This window comes from Tiliqua scincoides, chromosome 14, assembly GCF_035046505.1.
Source record: "Tiliqua scincoides isolate rTilSci1 chromosome 14, rTilSci1.hap2, whole genome shotgun sequence".
NCBI lineage: Eukaryota > Metazoa > Chordata > Lepidosauria > Squamata > Scincidae > Tiliqua > Tiliqua scincoides.
Window position 1 is genome coordinate 544754 of NC_089834.1, and position 17060 is coordinate 561813.

The 17060-nt window shown below is 52.3% G+C and overlaps 1 protein-coding gene across 2 annotated transcripts in view; it reads right to left on the reverse strand.

Moving 5' to 3' along the window:
- Positions 1–2753: 2753 nt before the first annotated feature.
- Positions 2754–17060, reverse strand: part of LIMK2 (LIM domain kinase 2) — a 54966-nt gene continuing 40659 nt past the window's right edge. The window contains exons 9-16 of one of the 2 annotated variants that reach the window (XM_066609553.1): positions 14250–14336; positions 13403–13534; positions 12620–12676; positions 11484–11549; positions 10637–10811; positions 7885–7940; positions 5610–5767; positions 4190–4441 (exon numbers count right to left, since the gene is read on the reverse strand). In XM_066609553.1, the coding sequence (XP_066465650.1) occupies positions 4285–4441; positions 5610–5767; positions 7885–7940; positions 10637–10811; positions 11484–11549; positions 12620–12676; positions 13403–13534; positions 14250–14336 (888 nt within the window). In that variant the 3' untranslated portion in view covers positions 4190–4284. Of the gene's footprint in view, positions 4442–5609; positions 5768–7884; positions 7941–10636; positions 10812–11483; positions 11550–12619; positions 12677–13402; positions 13535–14249; positions 14337–17060 lie in introns of both variants that reach the window. The other variant, XM_066609552.1, reaches the window with a different exon arrangement.

Consider the following 17060-nt stretch of genomic DNA (forward strand, 5'->3'; position numbering starts at 1 on the left):
TTAGCAGTGCTCCACTGCCTCTGGGGGCAGACAGTGCAGGAGCAGCCCTTCTCGCCACCCCAAAACAGACATACAGTCCCTGGGATCATAGCCATTTTTGAACTCTTTTTGGAGATGTCTCCTGAGAAGGTGCATTTCCAGAGAAAAAAGTATTTGTGGCACTATTAAAGGATTGTCCTGCAGAGCTCAAGAGCTGCAGCTGTGGGTTGGAATGAGCAGATCAGGGGCTTCAGGTGTGGCTATTGTGCCTCGGTACTAAAACAAGAGAGGGGAGAGTAAGGAAAACTAAGTGGCGCTGCTTTGTGCAGGGGCTCTGGGAGAGCTCAGCAATATGCACACTCCTGTCATACTGACATCAATTCACTAGTCATGCAAACCGTTTTCACCCAACCTTGCTTGGAGGGGAGGGAGGTGCCACCACTCCAGTTGCAAAGAGGAAAAGAGTTCTAGAGGGTTCTCGGCCAGTCGAAAGGGACACTTTTTTCTAAATGTTTGGAAAATGCCTTTGGATACCATGTCTTTGTAAGTGTTTTACGATACCTCATGATGATAAAATAAAAAGCAATCAGGTTGTAATTAAAGTCTTGTTGCTGGAAATGGCAGTGGGGGCCTCTGTGTGTTTTGCTGCCCTCCCAGCAGTCAGTGTGACTTCCCCAACTGGCCTTCTCATTGAAAGATCTTTCCCCACCCCCAAACTGGGATAGGGGGAGGCAGGTCTTCGGAGGCTGAGCTCGTGGCCCCTCTCCAGGAAGGGCAGAGAAAGCCCCCTGCAGCAGCCGCAGCAGCAGAATAATGGACAGACCTGAATGGAACCGGGGGGCTCTGGCCAGAAGATCCCTTCTGTGTTCCTCTCTCGAGGCATCTCCCCACCCATGAGAGCTCCACCCACTTTCCTCCCATGCTGGGTCAGCTTAAAAAGCAGCACCCCAGTTGGACTCAGGCATGTTCTGGCAAACTGTTCTTAACCAGCAGGCTCGCTGTGCCCCCTCCCCGTTCCTCGTGACATGCATTTTAGAAAAAGACATAAACCTGAACAGGAAGGGTCTGCTTCTCTTAGAAGGAAACCCTTAGCTAGGAAGAGCCATCAGAACATCAGAAGAGCCCCACTGGATCAGGCCAAGGGCCATCCTGTGAATCTCACAGGAGCCCACCACATGCTTCAGGGAGCACACAAGACCACAGGAAACCCACATGGTGATGCTGCTTTCCTGGCAACTGGCATGCTGTGGCAGCTTCCTTCTAAAACCAGGATGTTAAGCACATAAGAACAGCCCTGCGGGATCAGGCCAGAGGCCCACTCAGTCCAGCTTCCTGTATCTCACAGTGGCTCCCCAAGTGCCCCAGCGAGCACACCAGATAACAAGAGAACTGCATACTGGTGCCCTCCCCTGCATTTGGCATTCTGAGACAGCCTGCTTGTAGAATCAGGAGGTTGCTCATCAGGGGTTGTAACGTGATGGGACTTTTCCTCCATCAGTCTGTCCAATCCCCTATTAAAGGCATCCAGGTCAGATGCCATCACCACATCCTGTAGCAAGGAGTTCCACAGACTAACTACACACTAAGTAAAGAATTTCTTTAATCTGTCCTAACTCTCCCAACACTCAACTTTAGCGGATGTCCCCTGATTCTGGTTTTCTCTGACAGAAAAGAGCATCTCTCTATCCACTCTATTATTAATTATTATTATCAACAGTTTATATATACCACTTTTCAACAAAAAGTTCACAAAGCAGTTTACAGAGAAAAAGCAAATAACTAATGGCTATCCACCCCCTGCATAATTGTATGTCTCAATCATGTCCCCCTCAGGCACCTCTTTTCTAGGCTGAAGATGTCCAAATGCCGTAGCCTTTCCTCATAAGGAAGGTGCCCCAGCCCAGTAATCATCTTAGTCGCTCTCTTTTGCACCTTTTCCATTTCCACTATATCCTTTTTGAGATGTGACCAGAACTGAACAAAATACTCCAGGTGTGGCCTTACCATCGATTTGTACAACTGCATTACAGTATTAGCCATCTCAGGCTCAATGCCTTTGAGAATGTCTCAATCTAATGATCCCAAGCATGGAACTGGCCTTTTTCACCACCACCGCGCATTGGGTTTCATTGAGCTGTCCACCAGCACCCTACGATTCCTCTCCTGATCTGTTACAGACAGCTCAGAACCCCTTAGCCTACACGTGTTGATTGTTTTGCCCCTACACGCATTATTTTATGCTTACTTACATTGAAACGCATCTGCCATTTTGCTGCCTATTTGGAGAGATCCTTCTGAAGCTCCTCACAAGCTCTTATGGTCTTCAGCACTCAATAAAGTGTGGTGTCATCCACAAATTTAGCCACCTCATTGCTTAACCCTGTCTCCAAGTCATTTACAAACAGGTTGAAAAGCACCAATCCCAGGACAGATCCTTGAGGCACACCACTTTTCACTTCTCATTGCACATACTCATCATGGCTTGTAACCTATGATGGACTTTTTTCCATCAACCTGTCCAGTCCCCTTTTGAAGCCATCGAGGCCTTCAGAGGCCTGAGGCAAAGTGTTCCACAGACAAATTGTCTTATTAAGGGTGTTGCAGCCCACACATTTTCAGAGGCTCTCCCCTGCTTAGGGCCTTGGAGGACTCTTGCCTGCCGCTCAGAAGATCAGGGACAGTCAATGAAGGTGCTACAGCAGTTTGGCTCAGATGAGAATCCTGAACATGCCCTAACCCTCACCCCTTTGGTTCACAAACTATAGTCAACCAGCTTTGCTTTTGGAGGATATTTATTCTGGCTTTTAATTTAGCTGTAGAACTTTTGACTGTGCAATCATTAGAGTCCAGAGATGCATGGTCCAAGTTTTTCCTCACAGAGGCACTAAGGGTCCCTGTCTCAGCCCCCAACTTTACAATGAAGGGTCCAGAATCATCCCATCTATACAAACTCCACTTGGAGACTGGCTCCCACATGGGAAGGTCCAGAGTTCCTTAAAAACAACCCACAAGTTAGACACCCACTGGAGCCTGAAGCGGTTGGTCTGCAGGGAGGTCTTTTGGTCCCCCAGGATACCCACCAGTGGCCCTACAGACTCCGCAGTGAGAGTGGAAGGACAGACAGCAAGAACCTAGATTTAAAACCAAACTGCAGGCCTGACTCTTAAGACCCCTTTGGCATTTTTCCAAGGAAGTGGCTTTTCCAGGCACCCCCCTTTGGAAAAGGGAGGGGAGCCAAGTGTGAGTCCAGCATGTAGTGAACAGGCTGCCTTCAGTGGCAAAGGGGGGAGCAAGGAACACTCCCCACTCCTTCCCTCTGGAAGCTGGGTGGGTGTGTAGGAAGCGCCCCCATGCAGCTGAGGACAGTAAGCCTGAAATGGAGGACAGAGGTAGTGACTATCACCATCTATTCTACACCTTCACAGTGGTGGACCCAAACAAGAGGTGCTTCTCACCTCCAAACGAGTAATGCCAGGGCAGGAGGCCTGTGCTGTATGCAAGTTAAGACTCCACACCACAGTGGCTTGGAGAATTTGCCCTCCCCTCCAAAAAACACAGGAGGTGTTTCAGCAACAGTGGCATGTAAGCAGGGAACCAACCTTGCCTCGCTCCACCCATGAAGAACGGTGCTACAGCAAGTGGAAGATGTGCGAGCAACTCCTGCACAATCCCTGCCACCATCACAGCTTCATTTTCCCTTGGGGAGGCTGGCAGAACCTCAGTTCCCAGCTGGGCTGCACTGTTTCCAAACATGACCGTGAAGGTAGTTGTAGAGTCAACAGGTGGGAAGGAGGGGTCATCTACTGAAAGGTGTTGTGTCCCAGCTACCGTGGCAGAGCTGCTCCCCAGTTTCACCAAGACTCCCCCCTGAGCAGCAGAAATGATACATTTCCCTTTGAGTGCAAGTGCTCCTCCAGCCTTTCCCATCCCCCGCACCCAGTATCTGGTTTCATCAGATCAGCAAAACTGGGTAGAAGGAACCTGGAACTCAGCCCCCAGCTTCCAAAGCGCCACTCCATGGGCAAAGCATGCTGGAGTATCCAGGCCCTGAGAGCTGCTGTGTTCGAAGGCAGCACCATGATAAGGTGACCTCACGCAGGGCCCTGAGAATTCTGTCCCCACAGCTTGAGGGTCAGGATTGCAGCCACCAGCAGGAGAAGGCTCTTGGTGTTTCCAGAACATTTCACAAATCCAGAAGAGAGGTAGGCGAAGGTGAGACCCACAGGCTCCTGCCTAAAGGCCTGTGGAGGAAGAGCAGCTGTCGCGAGTGGAAATCCATGGGAGGTGCACACAGGAGCACAAGCTTTAAGTGAGGTTTCCAGGTAGCTTGTCCCGAATCAGCCCGTACTGCATGCTGACGGTGTGGTCCAGTTCTTCCAGTTCCGAGGGAAGGGGGATGCCCAGTTCTCCCAGGTATAAAGAAAGGGCTTCGAAAGAGTCCTCCAGTTTTGAAAACAAGGGCCTGAGCAGAGAGGGCCGGGAGAGATAAGGAAAAGGAAGTGAGTGCAGTGCCTCCTGAGCATGGGGCAAGAGCCACTTCTCTAGTCACCGGGACAACCTGGAATTTTCTCTAGGAGACCAAGAAGGGACCATTTTTCCCTTTCACCTTGCAGTCCGACAATGGCCAGCGCAGACCTGCTTGTGCACAGACACCAAGCCACAAATGCACCATGACCAGAATTGTTGTGCTCTGACTGAATACAAATCTCCTCGGCTCACAGCCACAGGCAGAAGCCACACAAAACAAGCAGTTGGGGAAACTCCTTGTGCTGCCTGAGGCCCAGAAGGGGCCCCTGCTCTGAGCTGCCCCAGGGTGCCCAGCTGTTTCTGAGGGTGGCAAACTCTGCTTCTAAGAAGGCAGCATAAGCGCGGCAAAAACCATTTCCTTCAGTCCAGCCGAGACGTGTCTCCTTGGCTGAGTTCTAGGGACTCTTCCCCATTACAAACACTGTGCCACAGTAGAAGAGGCAGGAGAGGAATGGGGTGTGCTGGGAAGGCGATCGGTGGGAGGGCGAGGTGAGGCAAGGGGAATTTCTATGACCTTTCAGTTTCCACCCTTCAGAAAGGTGCCGATTCCAGGAGGGACAATCTGGAAGCCCAGCTCTGCACAGGTGGATAACTGCACACCAGACACCCTGGAGTGTGAGGGGGCACCATGAATTAGTGGGACAAATGCAGTAGAGGGTGGGGGGAAGAGAAAGAGGTCAAGCCCCCGACCTTGGCCTTACGTTGCATAGCAGCACTTTCTGAACTCACCTGCTCCGCAACAACCCACGTGCTCCAACAGCAGCAGCGCATGGCTCCCGGAAGTGGGTGGCAATAACATCCTCACCAGTTACTTCTGGTTTGGAGACATCACGCAGCACTTCAGTGGTAAGGAGCAGTAAGGAGGGCGGGGGGCAGGCTTTCCCCACTGCAGTTTTCATGCACTGCTGCTCTGCCACACCAAACCTCCTGCGCTGTTTGAAGCTGTGAGCTTCACCAAACCATCCTGCGCGCTCATTGCACCACCCCTGGGAGCTACATCTCAGATTCAGGACCACTGCTGTAAAGTGTTAGCCCCATGAAGAAGAAAGAAAGGGGAATGCAAGGAGGACTCTTAGCCCAGGGATGCCAGCCTGAAGGCCCACCTGCTCTCTGGCTCCAACCCACAGCAGATGGCAGCCAGAGGGAAGAATGCAGGGGGGCAGTCCGCAGGGACAAACTTCTCCCAGAAGAGCTTCACGTTGAGGCCAAAATCCAGGGTGCGGGGCAGGCAGTCAGGGTCCGCGTACACCTGCCCGATGATCTGGCAAAGAGAAGGAAAGGACAGTTTCCAGGCTGGGAAGAACACGGAGTGCTCAGCTTTGCAATCCAGGACTGCAGAACAAGAGCAGAACCAAATCCTCTCACTGCAGGGGGAACTGAGAAAGAAGTGCTCAAGCTCTGGTGAGTTTGGCAAAACCAAAACAGGCTCCTGTCTCTGCAGGGAAGGACTGTTGGTGGAATTTGAACCCAGAACAAGGAGGAAGCCCCACACCCCAAGCCCAGCTGGCATCACAGAACATCAGAAGAGACCCACTGGATTCAGGCAAAGGCCTATCTAATTCCGCTTCCAGCATCTCACAGGGGCCCACCAGATGCCTCAGGGAGTACACAAGATCCCCGTATCCTGTTGCCACTCCCTGGCCCTAGGCATTCGGAGGGAGCCCACTTCTCAAACCAAGGGGTTGCATTTACCTATCAAGGCTTGCAACCTGTGATGGACTTTTCCTTCATCTCTCCAATCCCCTTTTAAAAGCATTTGGGCCTTCAGGTGCATCACCACATCCTGTGGTAAGGAGTTCCACAGATTAATTTCACACCATGCAAAGAACTACTCTCTTTTGTCTGTTCTCACTCTCCTGACACTCCATTTTAATGGCTGTCCTCTGGGCCTGGTGTTGTGTAAAAGAAAAAGAACATCCCTATAGCCACTCTAGATATTGGGAACAGCAAGGAGACTTGTCTGCTTCTGAAGCAACTGGCAGATCAATGTCAAGTTCCAAAAAGGATTGGCAACTGACTGACAGGCAGCAGGTGGGAAAAAATGTGTGTGTGTGGGGGGGGGGGGAAATATGCAATATTAATTTTCTTATCAGGTCTAAACTCACTGTCCTACTTTCGGACCATAAAATGCATCCTGTATAACTTAAAGCACATCAAACTGTACATGACACATACAGTTCTTCATTTTATCCAAACAATAGTTACTGACAAACATGTGCCAGAGAGATGGAGCAGCAGTCAAAGATGCCTGAACACATCAGGTGTTTGCCAGGTGCAAGAGATGCTCCAAGTAGAACCCATCAACACTGCAGCAAGCAAAGGCTTTCATTATCATCTGGAGTTAGAAACTTCTTGTATCGGACACTGTCAAGTGGATCTAGAAAGCACAAGGAGCCACACAGAACATGCAACACCTGTTTGCCAGAGGCAACCATGGGACGAGTGCACACCCTAAAACAACCCCAAAAAGGAGGATCTGCCTTCAGCCCCTGCTGATACTCCTCCAATGCAGTTGTGCTTAAATCTGGACATGCCTCCAACTCTGACCAAAAGGGGGGGAAGTGGCTGATGGAAACCACGGAAGGGGATACTTTCCTGTCATTTGCCCCACTGAAAACTGGTATTTGCTGCAAACAGCCCCCTGGGAGAACAAGCATCAGGAGAGAATTTCTGGTGGGGGAGACAGCCCCCCATCATGGTTCCAATCAGGATACTAGCAGCAGTTTGCAAGAGGCGGGTGACGCCAAGCGCTATTTACTATACGCCCCAATTCGCTCTGTGCCCTCCTGTTTCCACAAAACAGATTACAGCGTAACCCCAGTATCTGTGGGTTATCATTATGGATACTGGGGGAAAGTCACTTGCTTGTCAGACTGGAAGTGACCACAGATTGACGCATCCGCAGATTCACATATCCACACGGGGTCCTGGAACAGATCCCCGTAGATAAAAAGGGCAGACTGTACACACACACACACACTTCCCAGGCCAGCAGTGCTTGAGAACCTCCGATGAACAGAGGGGCAGCGCCTCTCTGAAGTGCAGGCACTGGGCACAGGCAGGAGGCGCTGCTGAATTCAGGCCTTGAAGGTCCTTTGGTCTGCTCTGGCAAGACAACTCTCTCGTTCCTAGCTTTTGGAGGCTCTGCAGGGAGGTCTCAGCACTCCGCTTTGCAAGCTCACAGGCACACTCATGGCTTAGACCAGTTTTGGGGATAACGATGGCTTCTTTTTCAAACAAAATACATTCAAGTCTGAGGATGTTTGGCAGAAGAGGATCTTAACTGCCTTCTGGCGAGAATAGCTAAGGCAGGGCTGAGGCACAAAAGTGATGGCTGGGATCCAACACCTTCTCAGACCCAGAACGGTCTGAACTTACCTCGCAGAGCACAATCCCAAAGGAAAAGATGTCCACGGTCTCATCATAGCTCTGCCCTGCAAGAAAAACAAGCGGGATGGGAGGCTGGGTCAGGTCTGCACAAGGCTTCAGACTTTGGCCTGGGTGAATCCCAAACGTCCGCCCAGTTTGACAACCCCAAGTTCTACTTTGACAGGCACTTAATAGGATGATGCAAAGTGGGACCAAGTGGCAGGAACCAAGTGCCAGGCAGCTCCAGGCAGCTCCGGGTAAGATGGCAGAATGCCTCATCAATAGATTCTCAAAACATATAGACGAACAGGCCTTGCTGAGGGAGAGTCAGCATGGCTTCTGTAAGGGTAAGTCTTGCCTCACAAACCTTATAGAATTCTTTGAAAAGGTCAACAGGCATGTGGATGCGGGAGAACCCGTGGACATTATATATCTGGACTTTCAGAAGGCGTTTGACACGGTCCCTCACCAAAGGCTACTGAAAAAACTCCACAGTCAGGGAATTAGAGGGCAGGTCCTCTCCTGGATTGAGAACTGGTTGAAGGCCAGGAAACAGCGAGTGGTTGTCAATGGGAAATTTTCACAATGGAGAGAGGTAAAAAGCAGTGTGCCCCAAGGATCTGTCCTGGGACCGGTGCTCTTCAACCTCTTCATAAATGACCTGGAGACAGGGGTGAGCAGTGAAGTGGCTAAGTTTGCAGACGACACCAAACTTTTCCGAGTGGTGAAGACCAGAAGTGATTGTGAGGAGCTCCAGAAGGATCTCTCCAGACTGGCAGAATGGGCAGCAAAATGGCAGATGCACTTCAATGTCAGTAAGTGTAAAGTCATGCACATTGGGGCAAAAAATCAAAACTTCACATATAGGCTGATGGGTTCTGAGCTGTCTGTGACAGATCAGGAGAGAGATCTTGGGGTGGTGGTGGACAGGTCGATGAAAGTGTCGACCAACGTGCGGTGGCAGTGAAGAAGGCCAATTCTATGCTTGGGATCATTAGAAAAGGTATTGAGAACAAAACAGCTAATATTGTAATGCTGTTGCACAAATCGATGGTAAGGCCACACCTGGAGTATTGTGTTCAGTTCTGGTCACCACATCTCAAAAAGGACATAGTGGAAATGGAAAAGGTGCAAAAGAGAGCGACTAAGATGATTACTGGGCTGGGGCACCTTCCTTATGAGGAAAGGCTACGGCGTTTGGGCCTCTTCAGCCTAGAAAAGAGACGCCTGAGGGGGGACATGATTGAGACATACAAAATTATGCAGGGGATGGACAGAGTGGATAGGGAGATGCTCTTTACACTCTCACATAACACCAGAACCAGGGGACATCCACTAAAATTGAGTGTTGGGAGAGTTAGGACAGACCAAAGAAAATATTTCTTTACTCAGCGTGTGGTTGGTCTGTGGAACTCCTTGCCACAGGATGTGGTGATGGCATCTGGCCTGGACACCTTTAAGAGGGGATTGGACAAGTTTCTGGAGGAAAAGTCCATTACGGGTTACAAGCCATGATGTGTATGTGCAACCTCCTGATTTTAGAAATGGGCTATGTCAGAATGCCAGTGCAAGGGAGGGCACCAGAATGAGGTCTCTTGTTATCTGGTGTGCTCCCTGGGGCATTTGGTGGGCCACTGTGAGATACGGGAAGCTGGACTAGATAGGTCTATGGCCTGATCCAGTGGGGCTGTTCTTATGTTCATCCTATCGCACAAGCAGAGGCATCAGGAGAAGAGGCCGGACAGTGGCCCATCAGTGCCCGGATGCCTTTGAGAGTCTGGCTGCTTGACCAGGCCCCCCTCCCCAACATCAGGTATAGGAACTCAAGTCAGGTGATAAGTCTGTTAGCAAAAAACACGTTTTTCACTGACTTGTGCAGACTCGGGTCACCCACATCGATGACTCTGGCACTGACTCAAGTCTGAGGTCATGGACTTGGCAATGATTTCCCATGTATGCAAACTGGAATCTGCCTGTGTCAAGGTGTGCTTGCTTACTCTTCTTGTAGCACAAAAGACCTTGTGGGGGCCATCATTCAGGCTGGGCGAACAGCAGGGAAGTTCCAGCCAGGAGGCAGGGAAAGGTTAATGTTTTGGTTTTGCATCTGGCCAGGAGGGGGGAGACAGGAGCAGGCTCTTTAGTCCATTTCTGAAGGAAGTGGTGATCACTGAATGAGGGATGGGCGGTCTGATTCTTTTCTTTGGATGAGGTAAGAGGAGTCCAAGGGGGTTCTTGTCTTGGAATTGGCTGGAGAAGCCCAGGGAGGGGAAGAGTGGGGAAGCTGGAGGGGGAGGTTTGTAGTGATCATGCTTTCCAACTTCATGGCTCCTTTGGGATCCATTGTTACTTGGGAGGAGGAAGCCTCATTGAATGACGGGCACAATGGAACTACTTCTGAGTAGGGCTGCAAAGGATTGGGTCACAATGAAGTCCTCCCAGTTGCTGCATGTGACCGTCCTCCCTCTTCTGTCCCCAATCTCCCGCGGTCTGTCCCACCCCTCCCACTTTGTTTACAGATGGGATGGGGACATCAGGGAAGAGGTTACCCATCAAGGAACTCCAACACACACACACAGCCTGGCAAGAGCTCCATTTTCTTCCGTGGAGTTGCAGCTGGCTTTTTAAGGGGAAAGACCCTGACTGAAGTCTTTGAGTCACCAAAACGCTCTGGGCAACTCAGAAAGTTCGCCTGCAATGACTCATTTTTTAGTCGAGTCAAGACTTGAGTCGAGCTGTGCTGGACTTGCCCATCCTTGCTTACCATTCAGCATCTCCGGTGCCATCCAGTAGGGGTTCCCAACAACAGTGTAGCGCTTCTTCCGGTCACTCTTGCGCAACGTCCGCTTCTTGGTCAGCGGTTTCTCCAAGGTGGGCTTCTTCCTCTCCTCCACAATCAGGCGGGACAGGCCGAAGTCTGCCACCACCACTGTCTTGTCCTGGAGCCGAGGAGGAAGTGAGAGACATCCCAGTATGGCGCTAGGTACCACCCATTCAGCTATTTCCCCCCCAGCAGCCAAACATACCAAACAGCCTCTGTGGGCACCAAGCATGTTGTCTGCCACTAAGCTGTAGCCACCCCAGCAAAGATTCCTCCCCTGTTTTCCAGCACACCTGTGCTGGCCTGGCACCGAGACCACACAGCAGTCTGCACAGCATCAAGAAGGGCAACCTGAGCCAGGCCTCTCCCAGGCATTTGCAGGTGCAAAGTGCCAAAAGGGAGCCAGGCATGGAAGTGGATGTTTTGTGCCACAGCAGAAGACTAAGTGGACTGATGCCAACGTCCAGATCCCAAAGCATCCTCCTGCCAGCTGATGAAATGGGCAAGAAGTGTCAGCTACAGGGACGCTCAGCCCTTCAGATGCCACAAAACCCTGAAGGGTGAGGCTGCAAGTCCTCTGTCAAGAACAGGACAGGAGCTGGGAGTGCCCACAGGAGGCACCAGTCAGCTCAATTCAGAGAAGCGCCTCCATCTCAAGCCCTTTGCACTCCCACTGGACTCCATGGGGTCAAATCCCAAGGACGTGGGCTGATGAACGCAGCTTGAGAGCAAATGCTCTCTGGCACACAGGAAGCAGCAGCACTTTTGTGGGAGGGAAGGAGGGGCTCACCAGTTTGATCAGGCAGTTGTGGGAATTCAGGTCTCGGTGGATGATGCACATTGAGTGCAGGTAGGCCTGCAGGAAAAGGCAGGAAGGCAACATGTTGAAACGAAAACCACCTTCCAGCCGCCCACAGATGCTTTGTGATACTGTTTGGGGCAGAAGCACCCCAATCAAGAGAAGGGGGAAGGTCTCCAAGCAGCCCCCTGAACAGAGAATAACTTGGTTCAAATATGTTTGTAGATGCCTCGGAAATGTCTCCAAACCTTTCGGCCAGAGGGCCACATCAAGTATCTGGCAGTGTCGAGGGCCAGAAAAAAAAGTTAAATATAGAATTCTGATTACATAAGAGATGAACGAAGGGCTCAAATGCCCAGGATTTCTCCAAGCACCAACACACACCACAGAAATAAGGCACACTTACAAAGACTTCCATTCCCCACCCCACAAGCAGCTTACTTAAATGTACTGGAGTAAATACCCCAGAACCAGCACAACACAGGGCAGGGGAGGCCTCTCCGACCCTCAGAAAGCCTTCTAAGGTCTTCAAAGGGCACAAAAAGTTACTTCCAGTTTTTCTGGAAAGTGATGTTTTCAGGACCCCTCCAGGTGTGACCAGAGCATGTTCAGTCAAGTGGGCCAGAGGCTCTCAGGAGACCAGAAGCTGGCCACAGGCCAGATAGAGGCTCACTGTGGGTCGCATCTGGTCCCCGGGCTGGGGTCTGGAGACCCCTGCTCTAGACCGCTGCACACCTAAGAGGAAGGAATGGGTGTGCAGCACATGTGCCTCCCTGGCAACACAACACCCTGGCGCAACCTCTCTCATGCTCAGGTTTCATGCTGAAAAAACAGCTTTTGAGACTGCTCAAGCACCATAAGAGTCCAGCCATAGAGGCAGCCGGAATGGCAGGCCATGGCCCCTTCCCCTCCAAGGCCAAACCTCTCTTCCTCAGAGACGGCAGAAACAGTGAGGGGGAGAACTGCATCGCAAAGCAGGATACCAGAGGGATCTCATAGCAGCTTTGGCCAGTGTTGCAGGTGGGAAAGCCAGGGACACTGGCTGGCCAGACCCTCTTTCAGGCAAGTGCACTCTGATGCAATGAACACGTCTGCTGCAGGCGAGGGAGGAGAGGAAGGTGACTCACCATCCCCGAGGCAATCCCTTTGGCAAAGCTGACCTTCTGCTCCCAGGGGAACGGATCCTGCAAGGCAAGAGAGGTACCCTGTAAGGTGGTCTGCACCTCACTGTGAACAGAATGGCTGAGAGTCCTGTTGCTCTTGGGGAAGGCAGCACACCTGCTTTGCTTGAAAGCAGACAGCCAGGCTCTTTCCATGCCTTTTCTGGTGTGCCAAACCCGTGTGCCAAAATAGGTTGTGTCAGGAGGGATCGGGACACCAGTCCCCAGGGTAGCACACCCATCATCAGCACTGTTTCCGGTTGTTGGAGTGGGGGTGGGACTGTGCTCTGCCAAAGCCACTGCTAGCGTGTCAACACTGCAGTGAGTGCCTCCTGCACACACCTCACTGGGAGAATGTGAGAAGCAGTGGTCCTCCAAGACATGTGGCGGGGTGGCCGTGCACCTCTCACCCAGGCAGCCCAGAAGCTGGCGATACCGTCATTGCCAAGCATCCGGAGGCAGCGTCCTGCCCAGCTACAGGAGGGGTCTGTGCACTGGCGCAGACCCAAGGGGCCCCAGAGGTGAAAGCACAATGAACGCACTGACCAACATTTCTGGGGAACAGCTGCACCACCCCCTCATCCCCTCACAAAATACAGGGGAGGAGTATCATTTCTTAAAACACCCTTTTCAAGCCCAGACCTTCCAAGGCCAGCAGCCGGTGGCATTTTAGCACAAGGTGCCCACTGGCTCCTGTTCCGAGGCAGCCTGCTCCAGGGGCCTGCCAGCCCTGCCAGGAAGCAAACTCACCACGTTCCGGAGGAAGTCCTTCAGAGTTCCCCCTTCAATGTACTCCGTGAGCAGGTTCAGCTTCTTGTCCTTGTACAGGACGCCAATGAACTTCAGGACGTTGGGGTGGTCCAAGCTGCGCATCACCTTCACCTGAGGAGATGGAGCAGCCCATTAAAAAAAAAAAGACGTCCTCATTTGACTTGCAACCTCTTTTCCTGATGCCCAGAGCAGGTCTGTCCTTGCTTAGCGTCAACATGTCCGGTGCATCACCTGGTGGCCCCAGACTGTTCCCTGGACTCTCTGCGCATGGGGGCTCTTGCAGGGCCTGCAGAATTGCCTTTGTTTTTCACAAGACGCTCAGGCCTGGGTGGAGGCTGAGCCGAGTGCGAAGCAGCGGTTCAGAGGGCAGCTCCCTGCAACGGTCCACGAAGCGCACCCTGGAATGACCTGCACCTCCCTGGAAAAATACCCACTGGAGGGACTGCATGCTGGGGATTGGAACAAACCAAAAGGTCAACAGAGCTGCCCAAGGACCTGGTCAAAAGGCAACCAGCTTGTGTGCCCATTTTACAGGCACAGTACACTGAAGTGGAGAGAGCAGCCGTGAGCGCAGGACTAGTCATGGCGGAGGACCCTTTTGGTGCCTGCCCTTTCATCAGCTGTTGCAGTATTGCTAGTAGAGCTGCCTACGGTCGTCCTCCAGCTCCACAGGTGCCACTGAATGCCAGGCAGTCACGGGCCACCTCGAGGCCAGGCACCTGCACACACAGGTCTTGGAAGCGGGCAGCAGAGCTGAACCCCAGAGATGGGAGCAGCGGACCCAGGCAACGTGCCCACTGCAGAGGGCTGAGGACGTTGTGCCTACCTCCGTCAGGAAGGTCTTCTGTGTTTCTTCATCGCAGCGAATGAGCTCCTTCATCACCATCACTCTCCCTGTTGCCTTGTGAGTCACCTTAAAGACAAGATGCAGAGGTCAGAGGCCCGACCCCAGGACACACACAGTGTGGTATGCCGCCACTCCCAGAGCTCTGTAAAGGCCACCTGTTGCTGCAGCCTGGTCTAGACCCACCAGACACACTCACTGCACATTTAGGGACTGCCAAATCCAGGCTTCTACCCCAGGCAGTAGCAGCCCCAGTTGTGCCAGGTTCCAGAGATGCAAATGCACCAGAAAAAAAAGGACGGGTGTGCTGAGCTACGTCTTGAGTGGGAAGCAGGCTGCCACAGTCGGCACACGTGCCAGCCCACAACCGCCTCCCCACCAGCAACCACAGGGCTACACTCTGCTCTCACAGGAGTGCCGCTCTGGCTCCACGACCACCTCAGGACGCCCACCTGCCACTCGCCTGGCACACCCCTGCCTTCCCGCACAACGGGACAAGAGCAGCACACTCAAGGCGGGAGAACCGGCCTCCCCGGCCCCAAGACCAGCGGCTGAAAGTGCCTCTCCTCCCCTCCCCTCTCCACAAGCAGGACCCCCCTCCCCACAGGCCTGTCCCAAAAGGCTGCCACGTGCACACAGGCCCTGGAACTCTGGGGCCTTTCCCACCCCCAGCAGGGGACTGCAGGCGTGTGTGCATGAAGAGCTGTCGGGAGGAAGGGGCTCCACACTCGGCACCTGTTTTCTGCACGGAGTGACAGGCCTTCGCCAAGGGAAGCAGGACTGCTTCACCCTCCTCCAAGAGTCTGTCCAAGCAGACTAAATTCACCCCCTGCCTCACAGCCTCACCTCCCCCACTCCTCCTCCCTCTGCCTGGATTCAACACAGAAGACAGAACATCCAAGGCTCCAGTCCACCCTGCCTCCCTTCTGTGCTTCCTCTCCCAACCCAGAGAGCGAGCGGCAGCCAGCACCCCCACCACAGGTCTGCAGCCTGGACCAGCTGCCTCAGACAACCGCATGGGCAGCCTTGCCTCACCCAGGGGTCCCCTCCCAAGAGCTGCCACCAGCCCCAAGCAGGCCTTTCCCAAGGGCTGCTCCACGGCTCTCGTAGGTTCACCAAAACTCGTGCATTTGGCAGGCGTGATTCTGTCAGTGCAGGCTTTCCACCACTGGGTGAGTGCATTTTGCATAGCAGGGTGTCCCAGAAGGGTTGCCACCGGCCATCCAGAAAGGGTGGGGAGAAGCAGAAGGGCTGTCGTGTTGGGGGGTAGGAGGACCTCCCCCAACCAAGCCGCTCCACAGAGCACTTTGTTTTCCTCTCATCCTTTGAGCTCTGGTTGTTGATGCTCCTGTGTTGATTTGAGCAAAGGGGCCCAACTTGGACTCTCCTTCATTTTGGCCAAATTGTTCTCCTTCTCCTGACATACTTCTCAAAACCCTGGCTTTGGGGCCCAGGCAGCCCTTGATCTCCCTGCTCAACTCTAGCATGGCTTACAACAGCACAGTCCTGTCTCTCCCCGTGCTACAGACAGGGGCTAAGGATTCCCTAAGACTGCTTAGCAAGTCTGTGACAGAACCAACACAAAGTCAGAACATCCTGGTGCATAACTCAGCCTTTTGGAGACAGAAAATGGCTTGGAGACAGGACAGAGTGAGACAGAGGTGCCAATTGCTGACCTCAGCAGTTGGCCTGAGTCATGCCACAAAGATGTCCTGTACCAAACAAAGCTTCATTCCAGTTTAAGAACATCAGAAGAGCCCTGCTGGATCAGGCCCAATCTAGTCCAGCTTCCTGAATCTAGCAGTGGCCCTCCTGATGCCTCCAGGAGCACACAAGACCACAAGATATTTGCATCTCACTGCCACTCCCCTGCATCAGGCTTCTATTTACCCTCGCACCCCTCCCCCCCCACAAAGACACCAAACTGCACTTGGGTTTAACTTGGGCCACTTTATTAAACACAGTGCCTAATTTTTAATGTATAAACCCTACAGAACACACCTTCCCTCCCACGCCAGTCTGGAGTAGCAAAAAACCGCCATCCATGGCCAATTTGGATGACAGAAAAAAATTCCTACCCAGCCATCATGATGAGCGACCAGCTAATCTCAGACTGTACAGACCCATCAGGGCTTGCAACCTGCAATGGAGTTCCCTCCAGAAATCTGTCCAATCCCCTTTAAAGGCATCCAGGCCAGATGCCATCACCACGTTCCAGGCTAATTATACGCTGGGTCAAGAAATTTTTTCTTTTGTCTGCTGTAACCCTCCAGACACTCAATTACATGCCTCCTGGTTTTGGGGCTGTAGGAGAGAGAAAAGAGCATCCACTACCCACCCCTGCATAATTCTGTATGTCCCAATCAACGCCCCCCCCCAGGTGCACTTTCTACATAGATTGCGGTACCCCAAACGCTGTAGCCTTTCCTCATAAGGAAGGTGCCCCAGCCAAATAATCATTTTGTTGCTCCCTTTTGTACTTTTTCCAATTCAACTATAACCTTTTTGAGATGTGGCGACCATAACGGGACACAATACTCCAGGTGTGGCCTTACCATCGATTTGTACAATGGCATTATAATATTAGCCGTTTTGTTGTCAATACCTTTTCTAATGATCCCAAATATAGAATTGGCCTTCTTTACCACCATCTCACATTGGGTTGACACTTTCATCGAGCTGTCCACCCCCCTTTCAAGATCCTTCTCCTGACCCATCACAGACAGTTCAGAACCCATTAGCCTAAATTTGCACTTTTAGTTTTTTGCCCCAATGTGCATTACTTTACCCTAA